This window comes from Anas platyrhynchos, chromosome 11 (genome assembly GCF_047663525.1).
Source record: "Anas platyrhynchos isolate ZD024472 breed Pekin duck chromosome 11, IASCAAS_PekinDuck_T2T, whole genome shotgun sequence".
NCBI classification, from domain to species: Eukaryota; Metazoa; Chordata; class Aves; order Anseriformes; family Anatidae; genus Anas; species Anas platyrhynchos.
The window spans coordinates 11,710,979-11,738,732 of NC_092597.1; the positions used below are offsets into that span (position 1 = coordinate 11,710,979).

The 27,754-nt window shown below is 37.9% G+C and overlaps 1 protein-coding gene across 8 annotated transcripts in view; it reads right to left on the reverse strand.

Moving 5' to 3' along the window:
* Positions 1–27,754, reverse strand: part of SCAPER (S-phase cyclin A associated protein in the ER) — a 159,653-nt gene that overhangs the window by 12,764 nt on the left and 119,135 nt on the right. For all 8 annotated transcript variants that reach the window (XM_072043465.1, XM_027465593.3, XM_027465591.3 and 5 more), the window contains 4 exons: positions 26,453–26,682; positions 20,677–20,832; positions 10,719–10,956; positions 7,495–7,644 (listed from right to left, as the gene is read on the reverse strand). In XM_072043465.1, the coding sequence (XP_071899566.1) occupies positions 7,495–7,644; positions 10,719–10,956; positions 20,677–20,832; positions 26,453–26,682 (774 nt within the window). The remainder of the gene's footprint in view (positions 1–7,494; positions 7,645–10,718; positions 10,957–20,676; positions 20,833–26,452; positions 26,683–27,754) is intronic.

A 27,754-nucleotide genomic window follows, 5' to 3' on the forward strand; every position in this document is an offset into this window, starting at 1 on the left:
ACACAGTCTTAGAATTTTTACTACTAGAACATTTTGCTTTCTTGCTTCAACAATAAATGTAAAGGCTTTGTGAAAGTATCTGATTGTCAACTAAAAAGACTGAAACACATGGAGCTACTTGACGTTACAGAGCTGGCTTGAGAAAAAAGCTTCAGAGAGCAAGAAAACGTACTTTTCTGCCATGAAAAATATGCAAGATTTTCCATAGTATTCACTTTTGCAAGACTTAATCCATTTTATTTTTTTTCTTTATATTTCAATATCACTTCAATCAAGTGATACTCATTTATTTGAGCTAAATATGATGAAATAGGTTTGGGAGACTTCTTTGGGTCTCTTGCATGTTCCCACCCATACTGCAGCATCCAAGTACTTGGAACAACTGCCAACTGCTGAAGCCCAAAGCTGTGAACAGAGAGCAGGCTGATGTCCTCTCCGTGTGGGGCCAGCGATGTTCAGGACAGTCACTGTGGTTCTGCAGAGACTTGGAAAACTTTAAGTTTATGGGAGAAGCACAGGGAGTTCCTTCACACATGAGGCAAAACAGACAATAGCTCACAAGGCCTGATTAAAGATTTGCAGACTTTAGACTTTGTGTTCAGTTTTGGTGTGAAATTTAGTTCTCATGGAAAAGAGAGACTGTCACGCTCGATTAGAAAGAGGCAGAGGAAAGACAGGCGTCGTGCAAGCTTGTGCAGGCATCTTTGCCAATGCATCTCCACTAGCCAATGCCAAAATATTCCAGGTCTAGGTCTTTGCTGAGAAGAAAGTGCTTACGCCAAGCTTTATTTATTTATTTATTTATTTATTTTTAAGTGGAGATTAAAAACCGAGGCCACCGAACTCTCTTCCTGATCTGAGATTAGGACATAGCTCTCTGGAGGCTGCGACATTAGCCGCTCACTCTCTCCAGCCCTCTCCTCAAGGCTTTACTTATGGATGACGTATTAAGGTTGCTGGAAGTACTGCTTATGATGACATTGGGAGCCAAGTTTATTCTTTGGTGTTTACAATTTAAGAACAATACAATAAGATAAATCCAAATGCATTAATTTCTCATATTAACTCCTACGTGCTCTCGCTCCCTCTCCTACAGGAATCAGCCAGCCATCCTAAACTGAAACTAAATACAGCTGATTTCATTTTAAGTCTTTGCTCACATTATAATTCCTTCCCTGCACTCTCTAAACAACAAATAAAGAAAAAAGAAATGAGACACATTTTGGAGCGTTAGAAATACAATGGAAACATGAAGCGTGAAACATGCAGTCCACCATGCTCACATCGTATTTTATTTGCTTTGTCATCGATCGCTCTTTAAATGTTGTTGTTCATCAGGAAGCTCAAATAACAACAAAGGTGTCCGACAAACCACCCCTGAGGCACTCCCAATTTTCACTGCTCGGCTGGCGAGGAATGCCAGCTTTTCTAAAGCCATGGGTTCGTTTAGGTAAATTTATGCAATTTGACTATGTAAGACTGATAGAGAAAAAGCATACGTTACAACGCTGTTTTCATTTACTCCATTTTAAGATGGTGAGTTTAATCCTCTGGGGGCTGAAGTGCTCCTAAATGGTAGTCAAGACTACAATTTCACATGATTCACTCACTGAAATCAGCTATTCCACAAAAATTATTATAATTTTTTTTTAAAATTAAAACTTATAAAGTTTTAAAAGGCTTTTTGGAAAAGACTTAACTAAACCAACAAGCTCAGTATGAAATCCATACTCCTAAAAATACCCCCTCTGAAAAAAAAACACTATCAAAATCAGAACTAAGTAATTTCAGACACTGTTTGCTAACATAAGCAGCTATTAAGCACACAGTAACTACCAATTCCTGTACCTTTACTCTCGTGTTGTTTTTTTAAACCTCCACCTATCAGATCAAAATTATTCCAGTCCCAGCCTAGCCCTACAAGCAACATGAATAATGGAGGTTTAATGATGGTCTCCAGTAAACAACCTGCATGCAATCTTTCCATAATATTTTATAACCATTCTAAGTTTCCCTGTTATTCCGGTTTCCAAGTTCCATGATTGTTACTTTTTAAAGCTATGTTCTTTACGCTAACACTAGATGAAGCTGGCCATTTACTGGCACAGTCAACTGCACAAAATAATTTCCCTAAAGAAGACAGCTTTTAATCTGAATTCTTTTTGTAATTGTTCTTTACAACTAGCAGTACTTGTAACCGCAGTTAGGGCACATAATATACGTATGTACGTGATACATTAATCAACTTCAAGTTCATACGCACACTACTTAATGAGGGATAAAGTATTCTGTTATTTTATGTCAGAAATAATATTTGTCACAAGAAAAAACACTAAAAAGTAGGAAAATATAAGCCAGTCGTTTAAATAAAAAAGAGGAAAGAATCTATGTTTGGAACCTTTCTTGGGGACTTTCTACCATATATTTTTGTGATGAAAACAAACAGTAAATTTCACAAACCTTTCAGAATTGTGCCTTCCATCCAATTTTATTTCTTTGAAATTATATTTTTATTTGTTACACTACTTGTGATGTTCTATATTTTTAAGACAGAATAAATTCCTCTCCCCAAATATTCTGAAATCTTACTGGTCCTTGTTCCTGTGAGTGGAACAAGATGGCACACCTGAAACATGCTTTGCAACACATTTTCTACATCTATGTAGCATGGATAAATTTCTCGTGAGTGAATGACACTATCAAATTTAACTCCTGCTAATTTAATGTCTACTGCTATTTTCAACTTAAGGATTATTTGATATTAACACCTCAATTATTTCTAAGCTTACAATGAAAATAATGTACTGCTCGTACGGACACAACTGCCTAGGGATAAAAAGTTTGGAGTGACAGAGAAACAAATTAGTTAAACTACTGCAACTGCAAGACAAACTTCCCAGAATAAAATCCCTTCTTCAAAGACATATGGTTTGCATATCTCTTTTCTTCCAGCGACACTGATTACTCTAGTTAAAGTTCCTAACTGTATCTACAACAAACCCTACCTTTTGTAACAAAAAATTAAAAAGCTGCATATGCATCTCCCTAGCTCTTTTACAGACATGTTAGGTTTTGCAATGCAGTACCGCTATGTTTTAGCTCAACAACTTAGAAGTATAAAGTCCTGTGTACTACAAATCCCAGACGTTAGTGAGATTCTGCTGGAGCATTTTCAAAACAGCGTGTCATATGTGCCAAACAGTGACAAAAGAAAAAGCTCTATTTATTTAAATCAATTGCACAAACGAACAATGCAACTTCTTTTGAAGCTTGTCAGACAAAGCCCTGAGCTGGAAGATCCGATGTCTGATGACTTTTCAAATGCAAAATATTCAGTAAGTGCAATGAATATGGAAAGATTCTTATTCCCAGTACGGCAATGTGAAAGAAGCCAAATCATCTGTCATTCATGTTAATTTAATTACAGGACCACATTCAATTATCCAATATAATATGCAAATGAAGTGAGTTGACAGCACATGCTAATTACAGTCATTGTAATAATTAAATCCAAGAAAGGGAATAAAAATGTAATGAAATAGAAGGATATTTTTAATTAACAAGAACATTTTAATTAGCGACTGCAGTCCTCTAGTGCGATTGGCTTATTAAAAGATGGGACATTATTTTTATTACTGTTTTGTTTTACATCTCTACCCTCAGTATCATGGGAACCATTTTGTAAGTTAATAGATTAAAGGGTGGCCAAAAAAGGGTGACCACCAGTTCCTGGATCATACTTCATGCAAAGCAGACGCCTAATAAAGCCGAGCCCCGCTCGGGCATGATTACAGAAGGCCGTCTCGTGGAAGGCAGGCTGTCTAACTCTATAGTAAACAGAAGTTCACGTGCCGATACAAAACAGACAGCGCGGTTTAGGCTTGACTAATGATGTTGAACCATTTAAAATATTAAAAAAACACTTTGCTTTTTGAATTTTTCAGTTTCATAACTGATTTATTTCCTCAGTGACAGCAGCTGCCCTGACAAGGCTTTATGAATGTTAGAACAAAGAAAAAAAAAAAAAGGAAAGGAATATTACCAATATATTACATGTGGGCAGAGTCAGCAAAATCATAGTCTTTCTAGAATAAACAGAGCGAGCACTATCAAAACACTTGGGAATGCATTCCTTCGCTGTCCATTGTCCTCATTGCTCCTCGACAGAACCATGTGGGTCCGGACCAAAAGCTAACAGTGATAAAACCACGAACTGGAACCCAGCCACGGACACTGCACACGTGTGCAGGACCCACCGCGAGACCCTGCCCTTCCTCGGGGCTCCTGCAAGCTGCACTGAAATAGCAGGCTGGAAGACAGGAGACAGAAAGGAACTTCCTTTTTGTGTTTGCCACTTGACTAACTGTAAAGAGCTTTACAGATAGCAGAATGAAACCAGACAAACCTGAATTACATTCAGTGAGTGGTATATGATGCTCTTGCAAGATTTTGCTCTATAATTGTGAAATATTTAGGAAATTGCCCTTCTATTATTTTGACTGCATAGGGGCAATAATTCACTTAGCTTAAATCACAGTACTACTTCAGAAGGTCAATGTCGAGGTTGACAGACTGTAAAATTTCTTTTTTTAGAAATCTCTCTCTTCTCCGAACTGCAAGTTTTTGAATAATTAACACTATTTTTTCTTTTTTTCCAGTATGCCGTTTGGGATATTTTATCTGCTCATGTTGTTGGACAAAGTCACACTGAAAGCTCTAAATAACTCTGTTCTTTTTTGGTAGTTGAAAGGAATGAAAACTTACACAGCTTTGTAATAAGAATTACAAATGCAGAGAGGAAAAGACCTATTTAAACTACAAACAATTCAAAACAAAAATGGATTTGACTGTAAGAATAATGCGAGTCTGCTGCAAAATACATCAGTTATCGACTCCTTATAAAGTCTGTCCAAATAGTAAATAAAAAGAGCTACCAGGCTCTGTGAAAGTTTGGTTTCATAGCTCAAGTCTGTCATATCTATTTTTATGATGCAGTTCTTTCCAGGAGTTCAAGCCTGCTACGTGAAAGCTTTCACTGTGAGACCAATTTTTTATTTTTAGTAGCACTCTGCAGATGATCCACAGTGAAAGAAAAAATTGGAAGCTCGAAACGTAATAAAAAATTAAACCATAAGGGAATGAGTAGAAAGCACTTCGCCTTTTACAAAAGGCATCATCTTTATTGGAAGTCACAACACTAACAGCACCTGAAAATAATGACCATATGCAAGTCTCCCTGCCTGCCTAGTAGTAAAAGTAAAAATATTATTTTATAAGCTTCCCTACATTTTACGAGTATCTGTGTGAGCAGGACTCTGGCCTTTTGAAACTAGCAATGCTGTCAGGAATAGCACAATCCACTAGGAATACAGCTGTAGACTTTGTATGTACACCTGTGCGTATTAAAGAGTCCATGGTGGGCTGAACACTCCCTTATTACTGTTCATTTTGTTAATTCTCATCGAGACTTGTAATGGAGAAAACTTTCATGAACAAAAATGCTGCTTTCTCAGTTAAAAGCTAGGGAATAGGAATATTAAAACACGAATATCAGAAATTAAGTAAGAAGTATGGCGTGACATCTCTGCAGACAGTACCACCAAAGCAAACCACCACAAAGGACTGCTTTTAGCATATGAAAAGTACTAACATAGCACGGTCGTTTTAACAAAGACCTAAACTTGCCTTGCAGAGCTGCCAAAGCTGCCTTTTAATCTTGAAAATTAACTCAGTTTGGGGGTAGATTAGTGACGGCACATGACCTCAACCACAAGTGCACATGCTGAAGACTCCAAGACATTGTAAAATTACCAGCTGGGAAGGATGCCCACAAACAAACACACGATGCACATACTTAGTCTCTTGCCTGCCTGCCTGCCGCCACCATAGCTCGCTGCTGCTGTGGCAGCGTGCCGGCTCCTGACAGTCGGACCTCTGCCCCAGGGCACGAGTGCTGAACAGTGACAGGCACTACAGTGTGCTCTAACAGACATTGCTGGTAGGAAATCCCTCTTCTGTGCTATTCCTGGCACATTTATAGTTGCAAGTCCTCTTTGCAATGAATCACATCTGTTTATACTTGTGTGCCAGAAAAGAAAATTTGAAACTGCAGAGAAAAAAAAACATTGTATGCTGGCACCTCTGGATGCCAGCACAACTACTTGTGCAGCAGTGGGGATGAGAAAATTGCAGCAGTATCACACGGATTTTCAAAACGATCATGCTAAAAAGTACTGCCCACAGGCAGTCCCTGTTCCTGAGAGGCTCTAGACCGTGGTTTGTACTTTGGGGGCCCGACAGTCTGTGTGCTGGGGAACCGCGCCAGCCAGCCCTGAATGGGATTTGGCTCCACAGGGTAGGAAGGCTGCAGGATCCTCCTTCAGGTTGTGGCCAAAACCACAGAAACATTACTATATAATTATATTATATAATTATGGAATATTTTTGACAGTGTTGTCAGCTTTAAGATATTAGAATGTTCCAATTATAGTCAACAACTGTAAGAACATAACTGGACAGCTTTTCTCTAACCTTTGCTGACAAGTTGAACCACATCTTTGTTTTGCTCTTCAGCTGAAATGAGGGGACCAAGCTCCTGATCCTGACACCAGCCCCAAAAACGCAGAAAAAACGGGAACCAACTGCTAAAAGTTTGGAGAAAGAACGAACCCAAAATTCACAAAACACAATACTCAACTGAATCACACCAAAGATGAAGGTGCTATAATGCAGTTTCCACACATCCAGAGTCAGGCTCACACACTCAAAAACATAGTGCAAGTGCCAACCTCTGCCCTGCCTATCTCCCTGAAACGCTGCATGTAAGCTGAGGAAACCAGACGACTTTTAAGACTAAAGTGTATGAAGTAGTTTTCAAGTTTTGCAACTGGGTTATTTAATAAGCTGTTTTCACCAGTACGAGAAGTCACAGAGTCCATTAACAAAAGTGGACAACAATCAGGGAAGCTAGGTGGGGATGTTTACTGTCTGTTTGGCAGAGAGGTTACTTTACTAGTAGAAAGATACAATGAAAAGAAGGTTTAAATGTAAATGAGCTCTCTGGGTACCCAAGCAAAAGGCTATGTTGGCACCTGAGGACATGCCTTCATGGCAGGCTTGTTGGTTGTCTTTAAAAGGTTGTACTTGGATACCACAGCTGTCCAATCAAGCTGCCATGAACTACATGAATTTGCATGAATTACAAATATCAGTTGCTGATCTCTGCTTATCTTGGCAGAGAGATGCTAGTTATGATCAATGTGAGGTCAGCATTGTTGTCTGCATAGAACACAGAGTTTGCTTGCAGCCATATAAAATTAAAGATTTTTTTTTGCTAAGATGTAACTTCAGCTTCTGTTTTGCAAATGCATATTGTAGTGTTCATTGGAATCCCAAGCGCTGCAAAAGCAGTGTTGAGGGGATTTGTTTTTTTTGAGTGATCCATGACTAAATGTGCACATGATAACTTCTGATCCCATTTTCCATTTGCCTTACCTGATTATCTGTGTTGTTTACAGTAAAATAGCCCACACAAATAATGACTTCATGCAGCAATCTTTCACAGGTATGCTGAGAACAGTACCACAGCAAAGAGCTGGTAATATGGCGGAATGCAAGGGACAGTCCTTCGGCACCCACAATAGACTGAAAAAAAGGCCAAGAAACAGAAATTACAATCTAGCAGTATGTTATAGAAATTATGTGAATCACATATGCATCAATGGCACACATTTTGGCGCATAGTACCGACTATGTTCTTTGTTGCAAGAAGTTTTTTTGGAGGAGGACAAAAACAACTCTCTTATTTCATTCAGTTACACCTGAACTGTAACATTAAAAGCCACAAAGATAAGAATAAATTCAAATTTTAAAGGGATGCAGGAAAATTGGGTTCTGCTTAGTTGACATGCAGCGTAGCATTTGGTCAACCATTTCATTTGACTTACATGTTCCAGGAAAAGTTAATGCTAATAATATTTCCTAGTAAGAAGCAAAAGAAAACAAATCATCTTCATTTTTGCAGAAGAGCAAAATGCGTTTTGCATTAATAATTTGTGCTCTGAATGGAATACAAAGATTAATATGAAATAATGACTTTGCAAACATTTTAAAAACACTCAAATGGAGAGAACATTGAGCTGCAAAGCTTTTTGGGATACTTTTTAGAAGTAGGCAAATTGCTGTAACGTGGAGATTCAGAATTAGATTTTATCTGCACAGCCTACAGCCTCTATTTAATAAACATGTCAAACAGATAGAACGACACAAGGTCAAAGGGGAAGACTAAAGCACAAGGAATGAGCAAGACAGTCTACTAACTCTAATGAAACAGCAATGCAGGCCTGTGAGAAAATTTCTTCCATTTGAGAGTTTTCTTGATTTTGTACCTTGGAGTCTGTGTTTAGTCCATTTACATAAATCCCAATCTGTAGTATAGCTTAGCTTTAGCATACTGAAAGCCTACCCAGGAAAAGCAGAATCCTTGAGAATTAAAACAGGCTCAGCTGTGATTATTGTCCATCTTGCATCTCAAGCATTTTGCTAAGTTAGTATATTTTCAAAATGTAAAGCACCAGACAGTGACCATTTACCACTGTCATGTAAATGCCATTTGTAAGGCCACCCTTCTTTAATTAGGGCTGTCCACTCATGCTCTGACCTAGCACTCTGGGTTTAACCTTCCCTGATAACAGCAGGTCAAAGGGCACCCGAGTTTGTGTATAGAAGTTAAACTAATTTTTCAAGGAAACTATGCTTCCTTTTTAGCCAGAATTAATATCAGCTCAGGATCCTGTGTTGTTTCTCACTACCATCTTTCAATTGTTTAGACTGTCAAATTAAATGAAATATATACTCATGAGCCATCTGTGCTAATACAAACTTGAGAATACCAGAGGCTCTTTTGTTAATCAAAAAAAAAAAAAAAACAAAAACCACCCTATTCTATAGTCCTACTATTATGTGATAAAACTATTCATTGGAGATAACGATCTGACCACGCAAAAAAATACAGTTTTTCTCTCTGCTGTCTGCTGCAGCCCACAAAGTCAGGATGGACAATAATTGGCCTCAGGTGTAGGTTGAGCTTTTAGCACTACAGAAACAAACCCTGTTACTGCAGGGAAACGGATGGCTGCTGAGACTACGTGAGTGCATCCGTCCCTCACAAACAGGATTATGCCCACCCTTCCTTAAGACAGCTCAGCAGATAGACACTTCCCTGGGTGGAGACCTGCATCAATGCACTGAACGAAATCCACTCACACCAGTTAGCTGTGTCACACTTTACACAGTAACTACTACCTTACCAGTTTCTACGTAGAACAAACTAATGCCAACTAGAGGATGCAGGATTTAATGCTGTTGGGTTGTTACACGTGCTCAGCTACAGCGGTAGAGGAATAAATACAGGCAGCATCAGTGGAAGCTGACGTTTTAAAAAATTAGTAGTGGTTTCTGGAAACAGCAGTAGGTTGTGGTATGATTCTGTACAGCCCCACTACCAGCCTACGCACCGTAACCGCCCTGATTTGACCCGCACTCTCTGGTGCACATCTGTAACACCTATAGCAGCAAACAAACTTCAGTCCCAAACCAAGAGCTCCTGGGCATGCTGTAAAAGAGAACTACTCTGATTTAAAGAAAGAAATAGGAGTTAATGTTGTGCGTAAGAGTCGTTTTACATGACACTCAAAAAAACCCCCTCTGTGCTCCATTAAAAAAAAAATCAAAAAAAAAAACACAAAACATCCTGACTGGACCCAACCCCACAACTGCATCTGTACAGACGTGTATTGCTACATGTAAACCGCTTGTTGCTGTAATGAGAGATGCTAGATGTACTAAAAATCAAAGTAGAGAAACATAGACTGAAAGAAACATATACTTTATACGAAATTTTTCACTTATGGAAAGCTCTCACTGATTTTATCACATTTCAGATGGAGTCTGTGGTGCAATTCATAAACTTACAACACATTAAAAATGGAACAGAAACCTGGTCTGATGAATAGTGCAAGATTGATATTGCTAAATGTGTTTTGCAAAGCAACACTTTCTGTCAGGTGCTTTATATTAACAAAACAAAAGCTTTGCCAATTTATCAAATACAGTATTGATGAATTATCACTATGGCAAAATGATTAATTTACCCTAGTAACCTCAGACAGATAAGAAAAGACTTACTTAAAAAAAGCGATCTTTTTGATTTTTATGAATAAAAAAATGAAAATATACATACCCTTTTTATCAAAGTTTTACTTTGCTGAAAAGTTTAGATATCAAGTGATTTTCGGCTTCAGATTTACAATCTTAATAATCTTAATGCAAGCAGCCACTTAGTACAGAAAAATGCAAATTATGGTTATTATATAAGCAAGTCCTCTCTCATCAGAAAAAAAATTGCTTTTGACAAATATCTGTTGTTTTTATTTTTGGGGTCTTATGAAATATAAAAAAGTACTGTGCTGAAAAGTAAGGATTTTTGGGCACAAGGAGATTCAGCATTTCATGTATTCGAGTTTTCACTTTTTGGTTGAATTCATTAGCCACAGTCAAAAGGTAGAAATAACAATTAGCAACTTTGCGCAGGAAAAAACATAAACAACTAATTCATAAACATTCCTTATGTAACTAAGACCCAGAAGAACAAACTAAGTCAAAATATATGCAGTAATTAACATTTTCACACTAAGCAAAAGTTGTAAAACATTTGTTACCTGAAAAGCGGGTAGATCAAGAACAGCAAAACTATTGAAGAAACGTAAACTCTGAATGGCAACCTGGATTGTGTTCTCTGCATAGCTGTCTTTAGGACTTGCTGTGTTTGGATCTGAAATGGTCCCATGGAAAAGAACACAGTACAGCATATGCAAGACTCCAACCAGATCCGTAGACTGAAGAACTGCTGTTAGTCCTGTGGGATCCTGACGTGTATTATCAAATATGTTCCAAGATCTGTCAAAGAAACATTAAACTGTCTGAAAAGGATACCAGCACACACTTGCCCAGGATGCAGGAGTTATAAGCCAAATGTTAGCGAACAAGTAAACTGTTAAAAAGGAAAAAACTGATGTCTAATGTGTCAAGAAACCACAACATTTCCGCAAAATACTTTCAATGATCTGGGCACTGTCTCATGCTCTCTTTAATTACAGTGCAGCTGTATTCTTTAAATATCTTTCTCCACATACTGGTGTCTTTGCTTCCCAACTGGGTTCACGATACCAATGCAAGGCTGTGCAGAAAATCGACAGCCTGGGGGCACTTCCAGAGGCTCCACGCAAGCCCCTCTCTGCAGCCAGCATTTCCTCTCCCAGCACCAGCAAGCAGAGGTTGGAGCACCCTGACACTCTCCCTGCCTCAGGGACAGGCAGCAGGCACTGCAACAGCCTGATACCTATGGAGCAAAAGAAGCTACTCGGACCAGATGATCGTAATTAAATCGTTCTGCAGGAATTGAAGAATGAAGTGGTTAAGGAGTGAGGAAAACACACTACTACTTATTTCAGTCAGATGCTATTACAGAAGTCTGTATAGTAGCAAAGCAAAAGTAAGTATGAAATGCTCAAGACAAACCAGCACAGCTTATGCAAACCAAAACTAGGCTTCTTTGGTATCTTTTGGGCATGCAAGTAAAATAGAGAAGAAAATTTTTGCCTTCCTGGGATATCAGGACAGACAAACTACTCCAGATGCCCTTCACATCCTCACATCCAAAATTCCAAGTGCACTTAATGTAATCCCTCAAGGATTTGTACTGTTCCTGTTTTCTTTTTTTTTTTTCCCTTTTTTTTTTTCTTCTTCTTTCCCCTGCATTACTAATAATCTACAAAATGATGTAAAATAGTCACTAACTGAAGACTAGTCACTTGTTGAAGACTAAGACCTTCACCACTCTGGAGGTTAAACAATCTGTAGAAGGCAGGCAAACACAAAATAAAGTGCACGAAATCATTCATCAAGGTTCATACATTTCAAGTCCTAATCCAAACCCACCGCAAAACCCATGTGAACTTCATTATGGAAACACAGTTAGTCTGTATTGGCAATCAAAGGAAAAACTACAACATTAAGATACAAAGAGCAGTAGCACTGAATATATAGTACATCAAAATACTGTTTTTAAGATGCAAACATAGTATATGAGGTAAAAAAAATGTCAATATCAAAAGAGACTAGAAAGATTGATTCTTTTTCCCATTTTTCTTAAGAGAAAATATAACAGGTGATATGAGAGTGTAAATATTATAAAAGGACAAACCAGGCGAGGGTATCTTTCCCTTTTATAAGAACCAGAAGAAGGAATAGAAAAACAGTAAATATAAGAAGAACTAGGAACAAGACCCACTTTCTAAAATAAACTGTAACTTTGAAGACCTCATCTTATAACAGAAAAGACTGGACTCTCAGAAGACTGAGAATACTCCTGTTGACCAGAATCAGCTAGGAGCTTTTACTTGACCAGAACAGCTCTGTGTGATCTCAGTATTTGCCTCCGAAGCACCTGTATAGCACATCCTGTTAACAGGCAGGGCACTGGTCTCCTCATCCTCACGTCACTGCTCTGATCCAGTCAAGATTCCAACTCAAACCCTAGCTAGGTGGACCGACTCTGCTTTTTGTGATACAAACGCCTGTCTTCAACGGAGCAACCAAACCTCCGCAAGTGACAGGTTTTGGTGATCACCTTGCTCTGTCATTTTCCCATCTTCCAGTGAAGCAGAAAAGGAGGCAGGAAAGCACCACCTCCCCAACAGTGGCTATCGATTTCCATTTGCAATAGATTCCTTGGATGAAAGAGAAAGAGCAAAACCAGCAGAGCAAGATGATCAGCCTGCATTCGGCACTTCACCAAGAAAGGCCTGATACTGACTCATTTCAAGCACAGCTTAAATATTCAAGAAGAGAAGAAAACAGCTGCATGAAGCACACCATCTTTACACCTAGCACAGTAAACTTCAAAGCTAGCATCCATGCATGTTCTTGGGGAGACAAATCTCCTGCAAGGTCACATGAGAGGGCACTGAAACCATGACCAAGAGCCACATACTATAAGGCTGGTGGGCAAGTCTTTTTGGTACCCCAAACTCCAGCTGTGCCCCTGAGCACTTGGGGGGGGCAGTGTTGTTACTTGGCAGCTGGGGGGGGCAGTGAGGAGGCTGACCTGCTGCAGGGGATGGTGGTGAGATAGGAGGCTCAGGAAGGTTATTTTAGAATTCAGGCTATGAAATCTCTTGGCACCTTCTTCACAGCCTTTGAGGGGCCTTCTCAGTCTCACCTGCCCCAAGCCCAGGTGAACACTGTACAGTAAAACAGAATAAATGCTGTTGTACTCGTTTTACTCTATTGGTGTGCCTCTGCTTCCATCACTGTCCTCTCACGTCTTTACATTTAGACAACAGTTGCTCAGATGAATCGCTTCTGATTTTGATTAGTTAGGTCATACACGTAAGGAATGATTTTATCTGGAATTAGCATTTACGGGTACCATTTCTTTTAAAGCACTTTAAAATATTTAGTCTGTGAGTAGCTGATATTACAGAGAAGCTCCAAGTACAGCATCCTCTGGTGACACATCAAGAATTACCTCATGTTCCAGTCCTATTTCAGTGACACTTGTGCTGTCCAAAAAGCCCAGGAAACCACCCAATTACTTCACAGATCTTTGAAAGAAGCAATCAGATCTCAGATAAAATCCAGTGAGAAGAAAAGCAAGGTAAGCACGTCTGTTTTCGAGCCAGCACCTGGGCTGTTACACAAATATCCCACTAGTGTCAGTCAGCACCAGGCGTCGCCCTCAGCCCCACATTAGCGGCCAGCCATTTGTAGAGGCTCAGCTGGAGCTTCATGCGACTGAGTTTACTGTACAGGTTCCAAAAACAGGGTGTTTGTTTAGTGCTGGCGGCCTTCAACAACCAACTGGAACTCCCAAGAATCCTTAAGGAAGCTCAGCCCCCAAACCAGCCATGACAGCGCTTCAGAAGGCACCCAGTGCAGGATGCTCTCAAAATATGTGCAATAACATTCAAAAGACAAGCTGAAGTACAATAAAATTATATTTAAAATTATGATTTTATGCCCCTTACCTCCTGCAAGGGAAGGAACACAGTCAGCTTTTGGTTTCTAACAGTCCTAACAATCCCAGCATCTACTCTGTACAGAATAAAAGAAGTGGAAAAAGTCCTAGAGCTTTGTTTTGGGTGGGGCTACGCTGCACAACAATTTATGATGTTCATTTTCTTTTCCTCTGCCTGGAACCTGCGAGAAAGGTTCCCATGACTGGAAAAGCTTTGACTGGAAGCCCTGTGGTCTTTAAGTGAGTGTGTCTGCATGAAGTCAGCAGAGACGCTTCCTGAAACATCACCTAAACCTGCCAGCTGTGTCTTTCTGCAGATTCCTGCTGCATAGTTTTGATTCCCATTGGCACGGGAGTCTGGCTGCAGGCAAGGAGCTACCGGGGACAGCTGCGAAGGGAGGGCGAGCCAACAGCTCTGGGACCACCTCTGTGCACTCACTCACCCCACTTTGTGTTGTGTGCCTGTGGACTCCTCAGGATTGTTCACTGAAAAATTGGTTCTGATGCCCAGTTCTTCACTCTGCAGCATGCAGTAGCTAGCGTGTGCTAAGCGCCCCTGAACTACACCCAGGCAAGCAGCATGTTTATTTCCACAGTACCACAGGAGAGCACGTCTCCTTTTACAGGCGGTATTTTCTGTATTTCCAACTCAGCTATAACAACATAATGAAACAGAAAAACTATCAGTTGAAAAACAGTCATGTTCAAATAAAGACCCCAAATTATTTACTGTACATGATTCCTCACAAAATTTTTTGCAACTACTTACGATGAGAAGATTGACCGATTTTTCTAAAGGTTAAAGTTAGATTCTTTCAACTCTCACTCCATCATTATTTTTAAACAACTCCATATGAAAAAGCTTATAGAGCTGGACAAAATCCTTTTGCCATTTTGTTCTCCTCTGGAGCAGTGAATGAATCAAAACATACATAAAAAAGTCAATTGTAAAAATAACTCAAAATGCAAGCTTTTTTTTTTTTTTTTTTTTTCCTCCTTTGGAAGAGACCAGGAATTTTAAAGTTACACCACAGGACAAAGTTGTTGAAAAAAGTCATCCTGTCTGCTAGGTTTGGTGGGCTGAAGGAACTGTTAGAAATGTTTATTTTTGATTTTGCCTGTATTACAGTTAATTTGTATATGAACAGGCTACTGGCTCCTGTTGGTTTTAAATGTCAGTTATAATCGCTTTAAGCCTAAATGTTTACAATAAAAAGGTAAAAGACGTTATTCATACCAGTTGTGGGCTTTAAAGTAGAAAAAACACATAAGATGTGGGAAAATAAAACGCAAACCTTTGTGTATGCTTCTTTGAGCGATTTTGGTCAAGTCCATAAAACAGCGGATTTCATACGTTTAGCGGATTTTAAAAACCTTTTTGGTCTACCTCAAATGTAAGCCCAATGAAAACTCTGATAACTGGCAGGACACAGACTGAAGTAAAAAGAAACAAACAAAACCCATACCATAAAAGATGTCACACAAGAAACCTAGTTTTTACTTAACTAAGGCTAAGAGCAGATTCCTATGGATGTATACGTCCTTTTAATTGTCCTATTTAAAGGACTGTACTCTTTAACTGTGTTTGTAATAGCTGCCAAGTAGAACAGTCCGAATGGACAAAACCCCTCCAATTACTCTCTGAAGGGAAGCACGACTTACAGCAATTTTTACATTCACTTAACATAGCTGGGTAGAAGGAAAGGCTTTCAAACTTTACTAAGTTGCTACAGTTCACACAGGAAAGCAGGCAAATAGTTATATTATAGTCAAACAACCTGCAGGATCTAAATAAAATAAAATAAAATAAAATAAACATTCAGTGAAATGCAAGGCATCTTCATTATGGGCTGAGATTATGATCATCAGATTCTACCATAAAGGAGTCTCAGGAGGAATTGGCAGGAGTTTTTATGACTGACAGAAGACGTTTAAGAATTAAAAAATGTGGATATATTCACTCCAGGAAAGAAAGATACTAAACAGTGGTACTTCATTGCTTAAAATACACCACTATTTATTAAAACAGGGATTTAATACAGCTTGATGAGAAACAGCATACTCTGTAGAACAAGCATAAAACTACAATTTCTCCAAGCTTCAATGTACGCAAACTGTTTATATCTGAAAATATATTGTTTTAAAAACTGACTGAGCTAACAAGCAAACCTCTCTTAGGGTATACATTATATTGTTTGTACATTTGAAATATATGCTCCTGATTAAATACAGGGAGCCAAATGGGAACATGGGTTTTCAAAAGGCTTAGAATACATATATCTATTTTTCTGTATTATTAGAATTTAAAACCTATCATCTGTATCTTTTACTTCTACATTCTTTCATTGAGAAAGAGATGCTGAAAAAGAGGAAAAAATAATAAAAGAAGTAGAAAGAAGTATTTAGCACCTGTCAGACTGTTATAAATCCCATTATTAAGCTAGGAATCACATTACTGTGTAAAACAGATGATTTGAAAGCCTTCAGTAATTTCAGGAACAAGTTTTAGTCAGTTTACAGTACTTGCTGGATCTGCTGCCTGTTGGAAGCAGTGAGAAGCACACGCCAAATTCAAGGGGGCTTGCATCTGATTTGCCATTCAGCAGCCAAAACATACGTTATCTGAATTACTGTAATAAAACTGAAAACAGACCGGACTACTTCCTTGCATATCTGTGATGTGACAGTCGCTATTTTCCAGGATAAAACATCTACAGCTTTCTGTTACTGCAGCTTGTAATCCACAACTTTGCTAGCTGTTGACACAGATTTATATGCATCCCAGCACTGTGTTGAGATAACACACAACAGTAACAACTTAGCTACCGTTCTGCTATGACATCCTACTCTCCCAGATTAGTACGGGAGCTTGCAGATGTCGCTTGCATCAACGCAATAGCAAATTTTTGTTTAAGTTGATGCCCCAAGAAGCTTCATGATTTGAAGGCCTATTACTTGCAAGATGCAGCCACAGTTATTCTGTGTAAAGTCTACCAAATGTTTTGCTTTCTTTCAGGTAATAAACAGCTCTCTGCTTTTTCTACTCATAATGGCAAGCGAATCAGTTAAACGTTATCATGGCTGCAATTTTTGAATCATAGCAAATGTCAGGTTCATCTTTAGCTCAGCAAACAGAGATACTGATAATCAGACGTGCTGCACTTTATGAAATCTCACTACACAGAGTAAGAGACAATGCCCTATTTTCAGCTCTCATACACTTTTTTTTTTTTCTTTCAACTCTTTGGGGGAAAAGAGCTCTCACCTCTGTTGCTAGTAATGGACGTAACACAGCTTAAGAAAAAATGAGACATCCAGTCTGAAGCAGCCCGTAATGATTCTCATTGCATAACTGATGAGGGCGTAAAAGTTATCAAAACAAGGTTCATGTGGGGTTACAAGTTACTAAGGTTTTCAACAAATGATCTTTTATAGATATTACAGAGTGTTTAGAAAATGTGCTATCACATCCACTGCAAAGCTTCAATTAAAATAATCAATCTAGCATTTATTAGCCAGTACCAAAAAAGAGTATTTGTGAAGATCAATATCAGTTAAATCTTTTTAAAGACCTTGACCACAAATGAAAAGAAAATTATTCTCCTACAATAAGTAATAACATATATTCAGAATGGATTCCCTCATTTCAATAACTTTTTATGATGTTAAAATTGAGAATCCTCCAATTTATGCTTCTATATTAGCAAGACTTTCCTTTATTGTATCTTACTCCATGATTTTGGACTTTTTTCCCCCAAGTCCACCATGGGAATAAAAAATGTATCTTAGTTTATGTCTCAAAATTTTATCTTCTACTTTATATCAATCATACACCTCATTTAACATTTCACGCTGACATACATATATGATAAAACTTGACAATATTCTCTGTTAATCACTATTGTTATGACATGTTGCCTGCAACCACTCCAACCTGTAGATCTTCATCAATTAATGGAAACAGAATCAGAACAGTGAAGGTCATCATTCTTTTAAAACAAGGAGGTGGACTGTCTGGCATGAAGTTGCTGATACAGACCTGCAGGTAGGAACTTGGCTGAAAACTCTTTCCAGGCTATAAAATAGTTTTCCATGAAGTAAGTGCCAAGCAAACATTGGATATCATTTTAGAGCTTGAGTAAGAACCATTTTGCTAAATTTTGGTGTTTCATGAAATAGTGTTGTGGAGAAGACAGGAAAGTCTGGATTGGCAGCTTTTCCTACACCTGAGCTCTGGAAATACACAATTTGTACCCACAGGGCAGGATCTCTTAATCGTTTAAAACCTGAGTTACAGTATTTAACTTCTGTCCCTCTATGGATAGCCTAGATTAGAGCTGCAATAAAGGTCACAACAGCCTGGTGCTGTCTGAAAGCAAGTGAAGAGGATCACCCAGCATTTGGCCATTTCCAGCTTGTAAAGGATTTCATTGGTGCAGGCACTGTGGATGGTTTGAGAGCCTGGAGGTCCAGGTGTGAACAACTTCCTTGTGAGAAAATCCTAGCAACGTCCCACCACACTGCTAAGATCCACACATGGTACAGAGAGCACCATACAAAAATACCCTAATGCCTTTAGTATGGGATGACAACATTTTATGTGAGAAATAACAGCCTAAAGCAGTCCTATCAGAAAAACAAACCAAATGAATTGTGCAGGAAGAAGTTCCCAACCTGGAAACAGTATTTGTAGGGGATACAACAAAAGATGAATTTAAAATTGCTCTTGCAACAGTGGGGAAAGCCTAATACCAGTGTATCTATTTTGGCAAAACTTCTTGTGCTACAGTGTCAGAGAACTGGTACTACTGACTAGACTTCTCTTCCTCTAGATAACAATATCAAAGGCATTATGAACAGATTGGTTAATTACTCCAATATACAGAGGGGTATGACATGGCATGCTGGTTTGGTGCTGAGGAATGTATCAACTGAGCAGAGATTCAGAAATAGTGCATATTCTGACTGAACAGGCTGCACTGCTTCCTACCGCTATTTGCCACAAATGAAAGAGGCAACGATTTCTCAGATAGAGAGCCCGTCTTTTGTGCTACGGATCATGTACCACACAAAATGCACTACTTTGTTGTGACATATTTAAGAATTCAATAAATTTGAACTCTGTTTCTGACGTATCAACCTGTATTTGGCAACCATTTTTTTCTCCATTTAAATCATCCTGAATACTATGGAGTTACTAACATGGCAGAATTACACTCCACATTCACTTCTTCAATGAGAGTGCATCAGGTGATTAAAGATATTTAAGCTGCCTTTTAAATCAGTTACACTATAGCTTTTGATCTAAAAGTGAAAGGCAACAGTTTTGAAATATGCAAGTTCATTCCTCTCATTTCTTTCCATGCTCAAAAGAACAACCTGGAAACCGAGAACCACCAGCACCTTTGGATAAAATCAAAAGCGTTGCTGTTATGTGATCAGACATCTTGATGTGACTGTGAAGAAAAATGCTCAACCCTCGGAAATTATTTTGCTACAAAGTACAGATGCTCTTGAAAGAAGTACTTGCACAGTGCTGTATTATTTTGGGGTCCAAAGATCTCTAGTATCTTGGGTTAAGCATAGGCCTGCTTCAGAAATTGCAAATATAATATTACTCACTCTTGTAGCTAGAATTATTATTCCTCTAAGAGAAAGATGAATTTTTTTAGTATGCATTTGACTTCTGGCAGTGCTGTCCTGGAATGTAAAATGCCAAGTTGGCAGCTTTCAGAAAGGGAAATTTCAATAAGTTGGGATGGTCTCTTTGGGCTCATATTTCTTGTAGTTCTTTTTCCATGTGCCTGTGTCCCTGAGTTACCAGCAACAACTTTTACCTGCAGCTTTGTTTCTTAATTTATTTTGTATTAATTTTTGTTCTTCAGCACTAGCATCACTTCTCCCTTCAGGCATTCATTGTCAAGTTCTGTCAGCATCATCTTCCCTGAAACATGTAACAGTCTAATAGTGGCAGGTTCTAATGCATGGACCTTGAAGCTCTGAAATTTAGACTTTGACAGAGCCAGGCTGTCCAAGTCTGCAAAATTCCAGATTTGCTGACAGAAATGTACCAAATGCACACTCTCGTCAGCCTCAGTTAGGTTCCAGTAATGTACATTTTGCATTAGAAAATTCCGACAAATCTAGTAATACTTTTCTTTTCATAAAATATCATTCCCTTACTTGCAATGGTATTTTAAAGAACAAGAGCTGAATTTGGCTGTGCAAAAAAACAAATCAATTAAGACTTGATTTTAGTTGATAATATCTCTTGAAGTCCTTAGGACTGGTCATTGAAAATTAATAATGACAAAACCCTCTCTGTAACGATGAGTAAAGGAGATAAGGTTTTTAATTCTCATAAATGACTTACAAGAATCAAGACACAGTGTGGGTAACTGAATACAATTCAGTGGTGACAGGGTGAGCAGAGTGAATTTCCTGCACTGTTTCTCTACCAGTTATTGCTGTGCAACTAAGACGGGTTCTGTTTAATAATCTCACCAGAATGCTCACTTCCATGAACGCTGTGTTGGCAAGGAGTTACACCAGCTGCTGCCTGATGAACATATTAGAGATGAGAGACCAAATGCACCTACCTTCCATTGACAGCAAAACACAGTTGACATATTCCATGCAACACTGCTGTGGCATTTTGTAGAAAAGTTGCTATTTTTGGATTCTCATCAATGGGGCCTTGAACGGAGAGGAAACAGCAACACAACTTGTCTATCAATCCTATGTTCACCACATAACTAGAAACAGATGAGAAATTGTATTAAAAAACAGTCCTGTGACAGTTTTGATGACTTTACAAAGTAATTTCTGCTCCTCTACTATCAAATCATACAAAATGTAGGTTATGATTTCTTAAAGGGTTCAATAAAACAATTCAAATTACAGTAACTTAAAATCTGGTACTCTGTAGCTAGCAGTAGTTTTTGTTAGGAGAACTGTCTGTTGCACGATAATTTATATTATACTGTACAAGAAAGATGAATGTAAGTGTTTATTTTACCATAGTCCTAGAAGGACAATGGAATTTTGCCATAGTTAAATGATTTATAATAGTCTTGATAGCTCTGCAGCAGCACAATTTCTTTTTAGCATGAAGAGTTGAACTTGGTAGAACACACTAACTCAAGACGACAATGATGTTACACAGATAACGTTTTATTGCAATACGTATATCATAACAACTACTGCCCAGCTTTTTTTTTTATTATTTTTTATTTTTCTTTTTCTTTCTAGACTATGTGCAACAGTCTAACAGTCTTTTAGTGCAGACTAAAAGAACACACAGGTAACAACCTCCCACTATCAGGAAGGATCAGAAAGCCTCCTCAGGAGCTCAACCAAAACTCAACACAGAGAAAACCATGTTAGTGACTTCATTTCTTTTTTAAAACAAAAAGCTACCTTTTTCTTTCATATTATCAGAGTAGGTCACATCACCACCCTCTCTGTTGATGAAGATTCTTTGAATTTCTAAGAGCTTGGAAACCCATGCCAAAAATTGTTTGTCCCTGTACACTGACACCAAGTTCTGTCTATACCAGCTATTCTCACAATTGGATCATTATTGATACCACTTAAACAGTGCACACGGGTCTTTTTTTTTTTTTCCACATCACTTTGCTGATATCACCTTTTTCTACCACAAACATTCAGCTTCTCAGACTTTACCCCATCTCAACTGTTCATTCTGCTGACTATGTGAGATCAACTTCCTTTGTGGAGACAAATTTCAAGCTTCAATCACTTCTTTCTCCTGTTTCTTTGTTTTTCCTTGTTTTCCTCCACTCCACTTTTAGCAACTGGGAGAAATCTCTTGTCAAAATCTGAAGAACTGCTTTTATATTCTGCGACTCAATCTGACTTCATAGACATGAGGAACTAGGATTGCTTTCAGACACGGATTTGCTGTTTTTACACTGACAGTCTGTTCTAAACCTTCCTATTATTGATATTATTCCATCCTATCAGCTATTCTACCTACTTGCTTGTCAGCTCCACTTGTTAGAGACTATGGGATTCCCTGGGATGGAAACACCATTGTCTGCATGTTTCTACGACATAAAGTGCATCCTGATGCGATTGAAGTATGGAATATTATTAAAGTAATGATTCTACTAAATAAAGATTCATTAGATCATGAATGTCCCATGTGGCTATACAAATACTAATTAAAAAAATTTTTCTTCCACATATCTTACAGTCTGATTTTGAAAAAACGTGGACTTCTAAGATTAGGGAAGAAAGTCTCTCCACTTTCCAGGTATCCTTCTTGCTCAAAGACTAACCTCTCTTCAGGGCTAGACTTTCTGCCAAAGCTTAACCTGCTGACACAAAGCTTTTAGAAGCAATGAAAGTAATTTAGAATAAAAATACACTGTGTGTAAAGCAAGAAGTCAGTCTGCAATACGAAAGATCCTTACCGCTGCTGAAATACAGCAGTTAAAATAGCTCAGGTAAGTTTGATTTTTCTGTTTAGCAACATGAAAGGCTACTAGCATTAGATTTCTTGCAGGTTTTGATCTAAGCAATCCACCTGATCATACAAGTGATAAACACGCTCTCCAGTACTAGCACAGTGATTCCAGGAACAGAGCTGGGTGTTAGATACATCACAGTCACAGAGAAATGCTGAGTGCTGGAAATCTCTCCGTGATATAGGAGGGGAAAGCAAGAAGGAGAAAATAAAATGCAGCTAACATTGATAGACAATTACTTACAAAAAGGCACAAGTATTCTAGTCAATGCTCTTTTCCTTTTTTCCCTAGGAAAAACGTTTGACTTCTACAAAATGTGTTCATTGTCCACCTTACTTTACACCCACACCTGGATACCAAGTGGTGTCAGCAGCCACTCTTTTAGCAGAGAAGAAATAGCTGCCAGCTTTCAGTCTATTGGGACTACTCTCTAAGGGCACCTGGGTCAATGATAGACACACGAAGCACTGCCTTCCTTGAAGCTGAACATACAGACGAGTGGAATGTCAAAGCTCTCTAATCTATTGTCTCCATCTCAGTATTTTCACCCACAGTAGCATAGTTTCAGTAATTTGGCTACTCTTTTGACACCCAGCATGTAAACAATTGTTTATGCATCAGGTCTAGTTTTCCCATATAGGAGAAAAAAAATTGACTTTCCTCTTTCTTCCCCAATTTTCCTAAAACTCTCATTTAATCAATTCCATAAGGATACACGATACAATGACCTGGAGGTGAAAGATTCTCATTAATAATACAATCTGTCTGTTTTTGACTAGTTTGAAATGCCTATTCTTTTTTTTCGTAATTGCACTATTACCTTGTCATCGTGCCTTTCTTTCTCCATTTATAAACAGATCCCTTAAAGTGCCTCAGGTGAGGGACCCAGCTGGATTCTCACATGTCTTCCTAGCTTAAGGGTATACCTGTGCTTGGCCCAGCCAGTGTCAGATGTCTGTTCAGCAGCAATATCAATAAGCAGACCTCCCACCCTCCCATTCCTAAATGGGGAGAATACAACATCCTGAAATTTCACACTCTTTCAAAACCTGTTTGGGGAGAAAGCAGGCTACATAAGAACAATTAAGTTTTAGAGGTCACTGGTATCTATGGCAACTGTTTGTTTTGCTTTCCTCCTCCAGCTGTCCTTTCTTGTATCCATCAGCATCACACCAGACTTTGAAAAGCCTGAAAATTCTTCCTGTGTCACAGTTTCAGTAGCATGCCACCAGTATTTCACTTCAGAAGGCTGAAGATGCACTGATGACTATTTATATTATTTACTACTGAAATGATACACTTTTAGCAAACAGTATATTGTTGAATAATGCATTTCTTACTTTACTTAATAGGCATTAGCGATAAGCAAAGGGATTTGTCTTTAGCTTTATAATGCCTACACTACTTAATAAAATCATAACAAACCCCAAAGCACACTCACAACCACGAACTTGATTGAAACAGAAAAAGAATGGATCATTTGGGTTAACCGTGACACATATACACTGGAAATTCAGTGAACAGGAGCTTTCCATGTGAAGTTGCTGTGGGCCATGAGGCTGTATATAATTCAAAGACTTTAAAGTCGTGATACATTTATTATCATGACAGAGTATAAGCAGCCTTAGAAATGTATTCTGAGCATCTGCTAACAAGAACAGTTTTTTTTTTTTTTTTTTTAAGGGTTATCAGAATAACTACTAGCAATGAGAAATTGCAGGAATTTAGGATACATTAAATGCCACAATGAAAAAGTCAGTCTATTAAAAAAAGTACTTGGTCAGAGTACCTTTTTTAAAAAAAGATCTATATAAAAGTATCTAATTTGTAGAATTTGATGCCACAAGAAGTCATTCAGGTAAATATTGTAGTGGGGTTCAAAAATAAATGGGCTAGCTAATCATACAGCTTTAGGGTGTTTGCAGTCATGCTTACCAAATTTTGAGGTAATACATTAGATTTCAGGCATGCAATCTAATTCATGGGTGTGAGATCATCAAGTGTAAGTATCAAAAAGGAATGCTACAATTTCTTATCGTCAAATTTATACTTTAGAAATAAGAGATTTCAAGATAAAGTAATTTTCTCACTCACTTTTCTGCAGTACTTCAAGAATACTTTACCTGTAAGCTTTACAGTCATGATGTATTTTATTTTTATAGCATCCCTGTATGCTGAGGAGCTGGAATTACCCACATTTTCCATGTAAGAAACAGAAGCACAAACACACTAAATCTATGTATGTCTTATTTTGTGTATTTGAGAGACCTATGATCTTGTTTTAACAGTATTTGGCATTACATAGGACATCATATATTCTGAAGTATAGCTCCCACTGACTTGCTGTTCAACGTGCTCAGCACTACTGTAAATCAAATCCGGCTTTCAAGTTAGGATTCATAAATTAGTGAACATGCATAAAAAGTTTAAGAGATTTTGTGTAGCACTGCATAGGAATGTTATGTCACACAAAGGATTCAATCCCGTTCTCAAACTCAACATTCAACAATCAAACAGAAGTCTACATTTTTCCTTTCTACCAACCTGATCTGTCTTGCTAGGTACTCTCCCACTTTAGCAATACAAGATGCAGTGGTTTTAAAATCAGTTTCCCTAATTATGTATGAGCTCTCTCCTCCTCAGGAGCTGTATGAAAAACTTCATGTGAAAACTGTATGAAAAGCTGTACTCTGAGAACTACCTGAAAAGTAGCATCTAAAATCTAGCCCCAGCTGTACTGTTGATCTAATACAAAGATATTCTCTCTACCTTCAAAGCCTGAGGGAAATTCCTTTTCAATGCAGGCAGCTCATGAAGGCTTTAATTACAAACTTGAGTATACCAAATTAAATAGTTATCATGGGGACAGCCACAAGTCAAAATAACTTTTTTTTGTCCAGGTTCAAGTCTTTTTTTTTTTAAAACCAAAGAACTAGAACGTTTCAAGTAAAAATGAGCAAAACAATGCATTTTCTTTTACTCTACTACTAGATTCACTGAGTTATTTTGATTGAAATTTTACTTAAGGCATATCCTTAGAAAGGAAAATTGCTATTAAAATATAGATCCGTTTTAAGAGCTGAAATCAAATTATAGAAATTATTGGGTAATCTTTGTAGCAGGAAGTACATATTGTATGGCAAACTGACATGAAGGCATGCATGTTATCCAGAATCACAAGGGGAAAGGGCATACAGTCAGGCACAGAGAATTCAGAGAAAATATGGAAAAAAGGAACCTGACTCCATGCTAATCGGGGAAGAAACCTACAGAAAGGACACAAAAAGGAAAAAAAGTATAGAAACCTAAATTATTAGGATGCTATATAAGCCATCCAGCAGCTAAAAATGTTAGGATTAACAAGGTCTGTGGAAACCAAGAAAAAGTGCAGAGTATGGAAGAGATTAACACTGGGGCTCATTTTATTTGTCTAATGGTTTAGATGAAAGAACACAACTGAAGTGATATTTGCTACTAGGACTAATTCCAAACAGCCTATTGATGCACAAAGAACTTCTGAAAGCCAGTGTAAATAAATTCATCTATAAAATGTCACTCAAAAAACAATGCATTTTTACCTTCCACAGATATACAGTAATCCTGATATTTCTCCATGCAGAAATATAGAAATATCTCTTTTTCTGCATGAATATAAAACTTCAGAACTAAAAGATTTCTGGTTTTCTGTATTTGTCTTAATTTTTTGAAGAACTTTTTGATTGAGAATTTAGCACTTCACTAGACTGACTTTTGACTACACTACACACACACACTACTTTTACTAACTTAAGAATTAAAGAAGTTTGTTCCTTTCTTAAATTAATGTAATTTTAATCCTCTGTAATAAAGTAGGATTAAAAACATTTCAAAATGTTTTTTAAACCTGATCAGGTCTTGGACTCTGCTGTTGAATGCTTCCACTTGTGAGGATTTGCTCTTCACTTCCTGTATTATCTTCAGTGCTGTAGAGTAGTTGTTCCCATCTGGGAAGCTGGAGATTAGGCATCTGAAAATCATGGCAGTTATCCTCAGAAGTCCTGTTGTTAGACCTTCGAACACCTGCTTATTTGCACTTCTTCCTGAAGTAGCATTATGGTCATCTGGAACATTAACCTAAGGAAAAAAAAAAAAAGAAAAAGGACAGCTACAATTCAGTAAGAATAACCAAAGTTCATAGAAAAGCACTAAGAAAGTTGCATATGAGTACAGCGAAATTAAGTAGCATATTCTAGTAGTACTGAAAGACGTTTAAGTATTTCAGGTAAAAGAAAAGGTCTATACTCCTCTAAACAGGTACTATCATTTGAAATCATAAATCAATTCAAAATAGCATTTAGTACATGAGAACTGAATGAAGCTTTACAGTGGTAGAGTATTTCATCAAAATGTTTTTTGTACAATATACATACAGTGAATTTTTGATAAGTCACTAACAAAAGATTTTTTTTTTAAATAACCGAATAAATGAACTAATGAAATAGTTGATTTTGAGTACTACATTGTGTTGTCACAAAGACATATGTCTAGGATACAGAAGTGTTGAGTAATAAGAGAAAAGATTCCTCTTCTGTGGAAGGAACAGCCTTCACTGTTGCACAGCCATCCCCTGCTTGTCTCTGGAAAAACAATGTACCATTAACTGGTTACTCAACATCCCTGCAAAAATAACTATTTTGGAAGACATACGTTCTTGTGATAGACCAAACACATCTGTTGTTCTTCAGAGAAAAAGGCAATACACTTTTTGGCAATAGGAATGATCTTTGCAATGAGATGTAATCCCTGATGGACTTGTAGCATTGATGAGGCATATTGGAGAATGCAATTTTTTTCCAGTCTATGAAGAGGTATTCAGTTAGCTTCCACCTTATGACCATTGCACTTGTCAATCACAGATGATAATCACAGATGAAGCACAACACGCAGCTCTCACTGAAGAGACCTCAGAAGAACAGAACTTATTTTTCCCTAATCACTAGTATTTATCTAGAGCCCACTGTTAAAACCAGCAGAGATGTTCAGATGTACAGCATGTAAATCTGAAAACAAATCTATATGCAGGATCCAAACACCTGTGAAGAAACCCTTGTGGAATGTTTTTTGCTTGTTTTCCCCATTTCTGCAATCCAAGATAATTTAGACCAGCTGAAACTCTGCCCTGTTAGACGAACAGGGAGAAACCTCC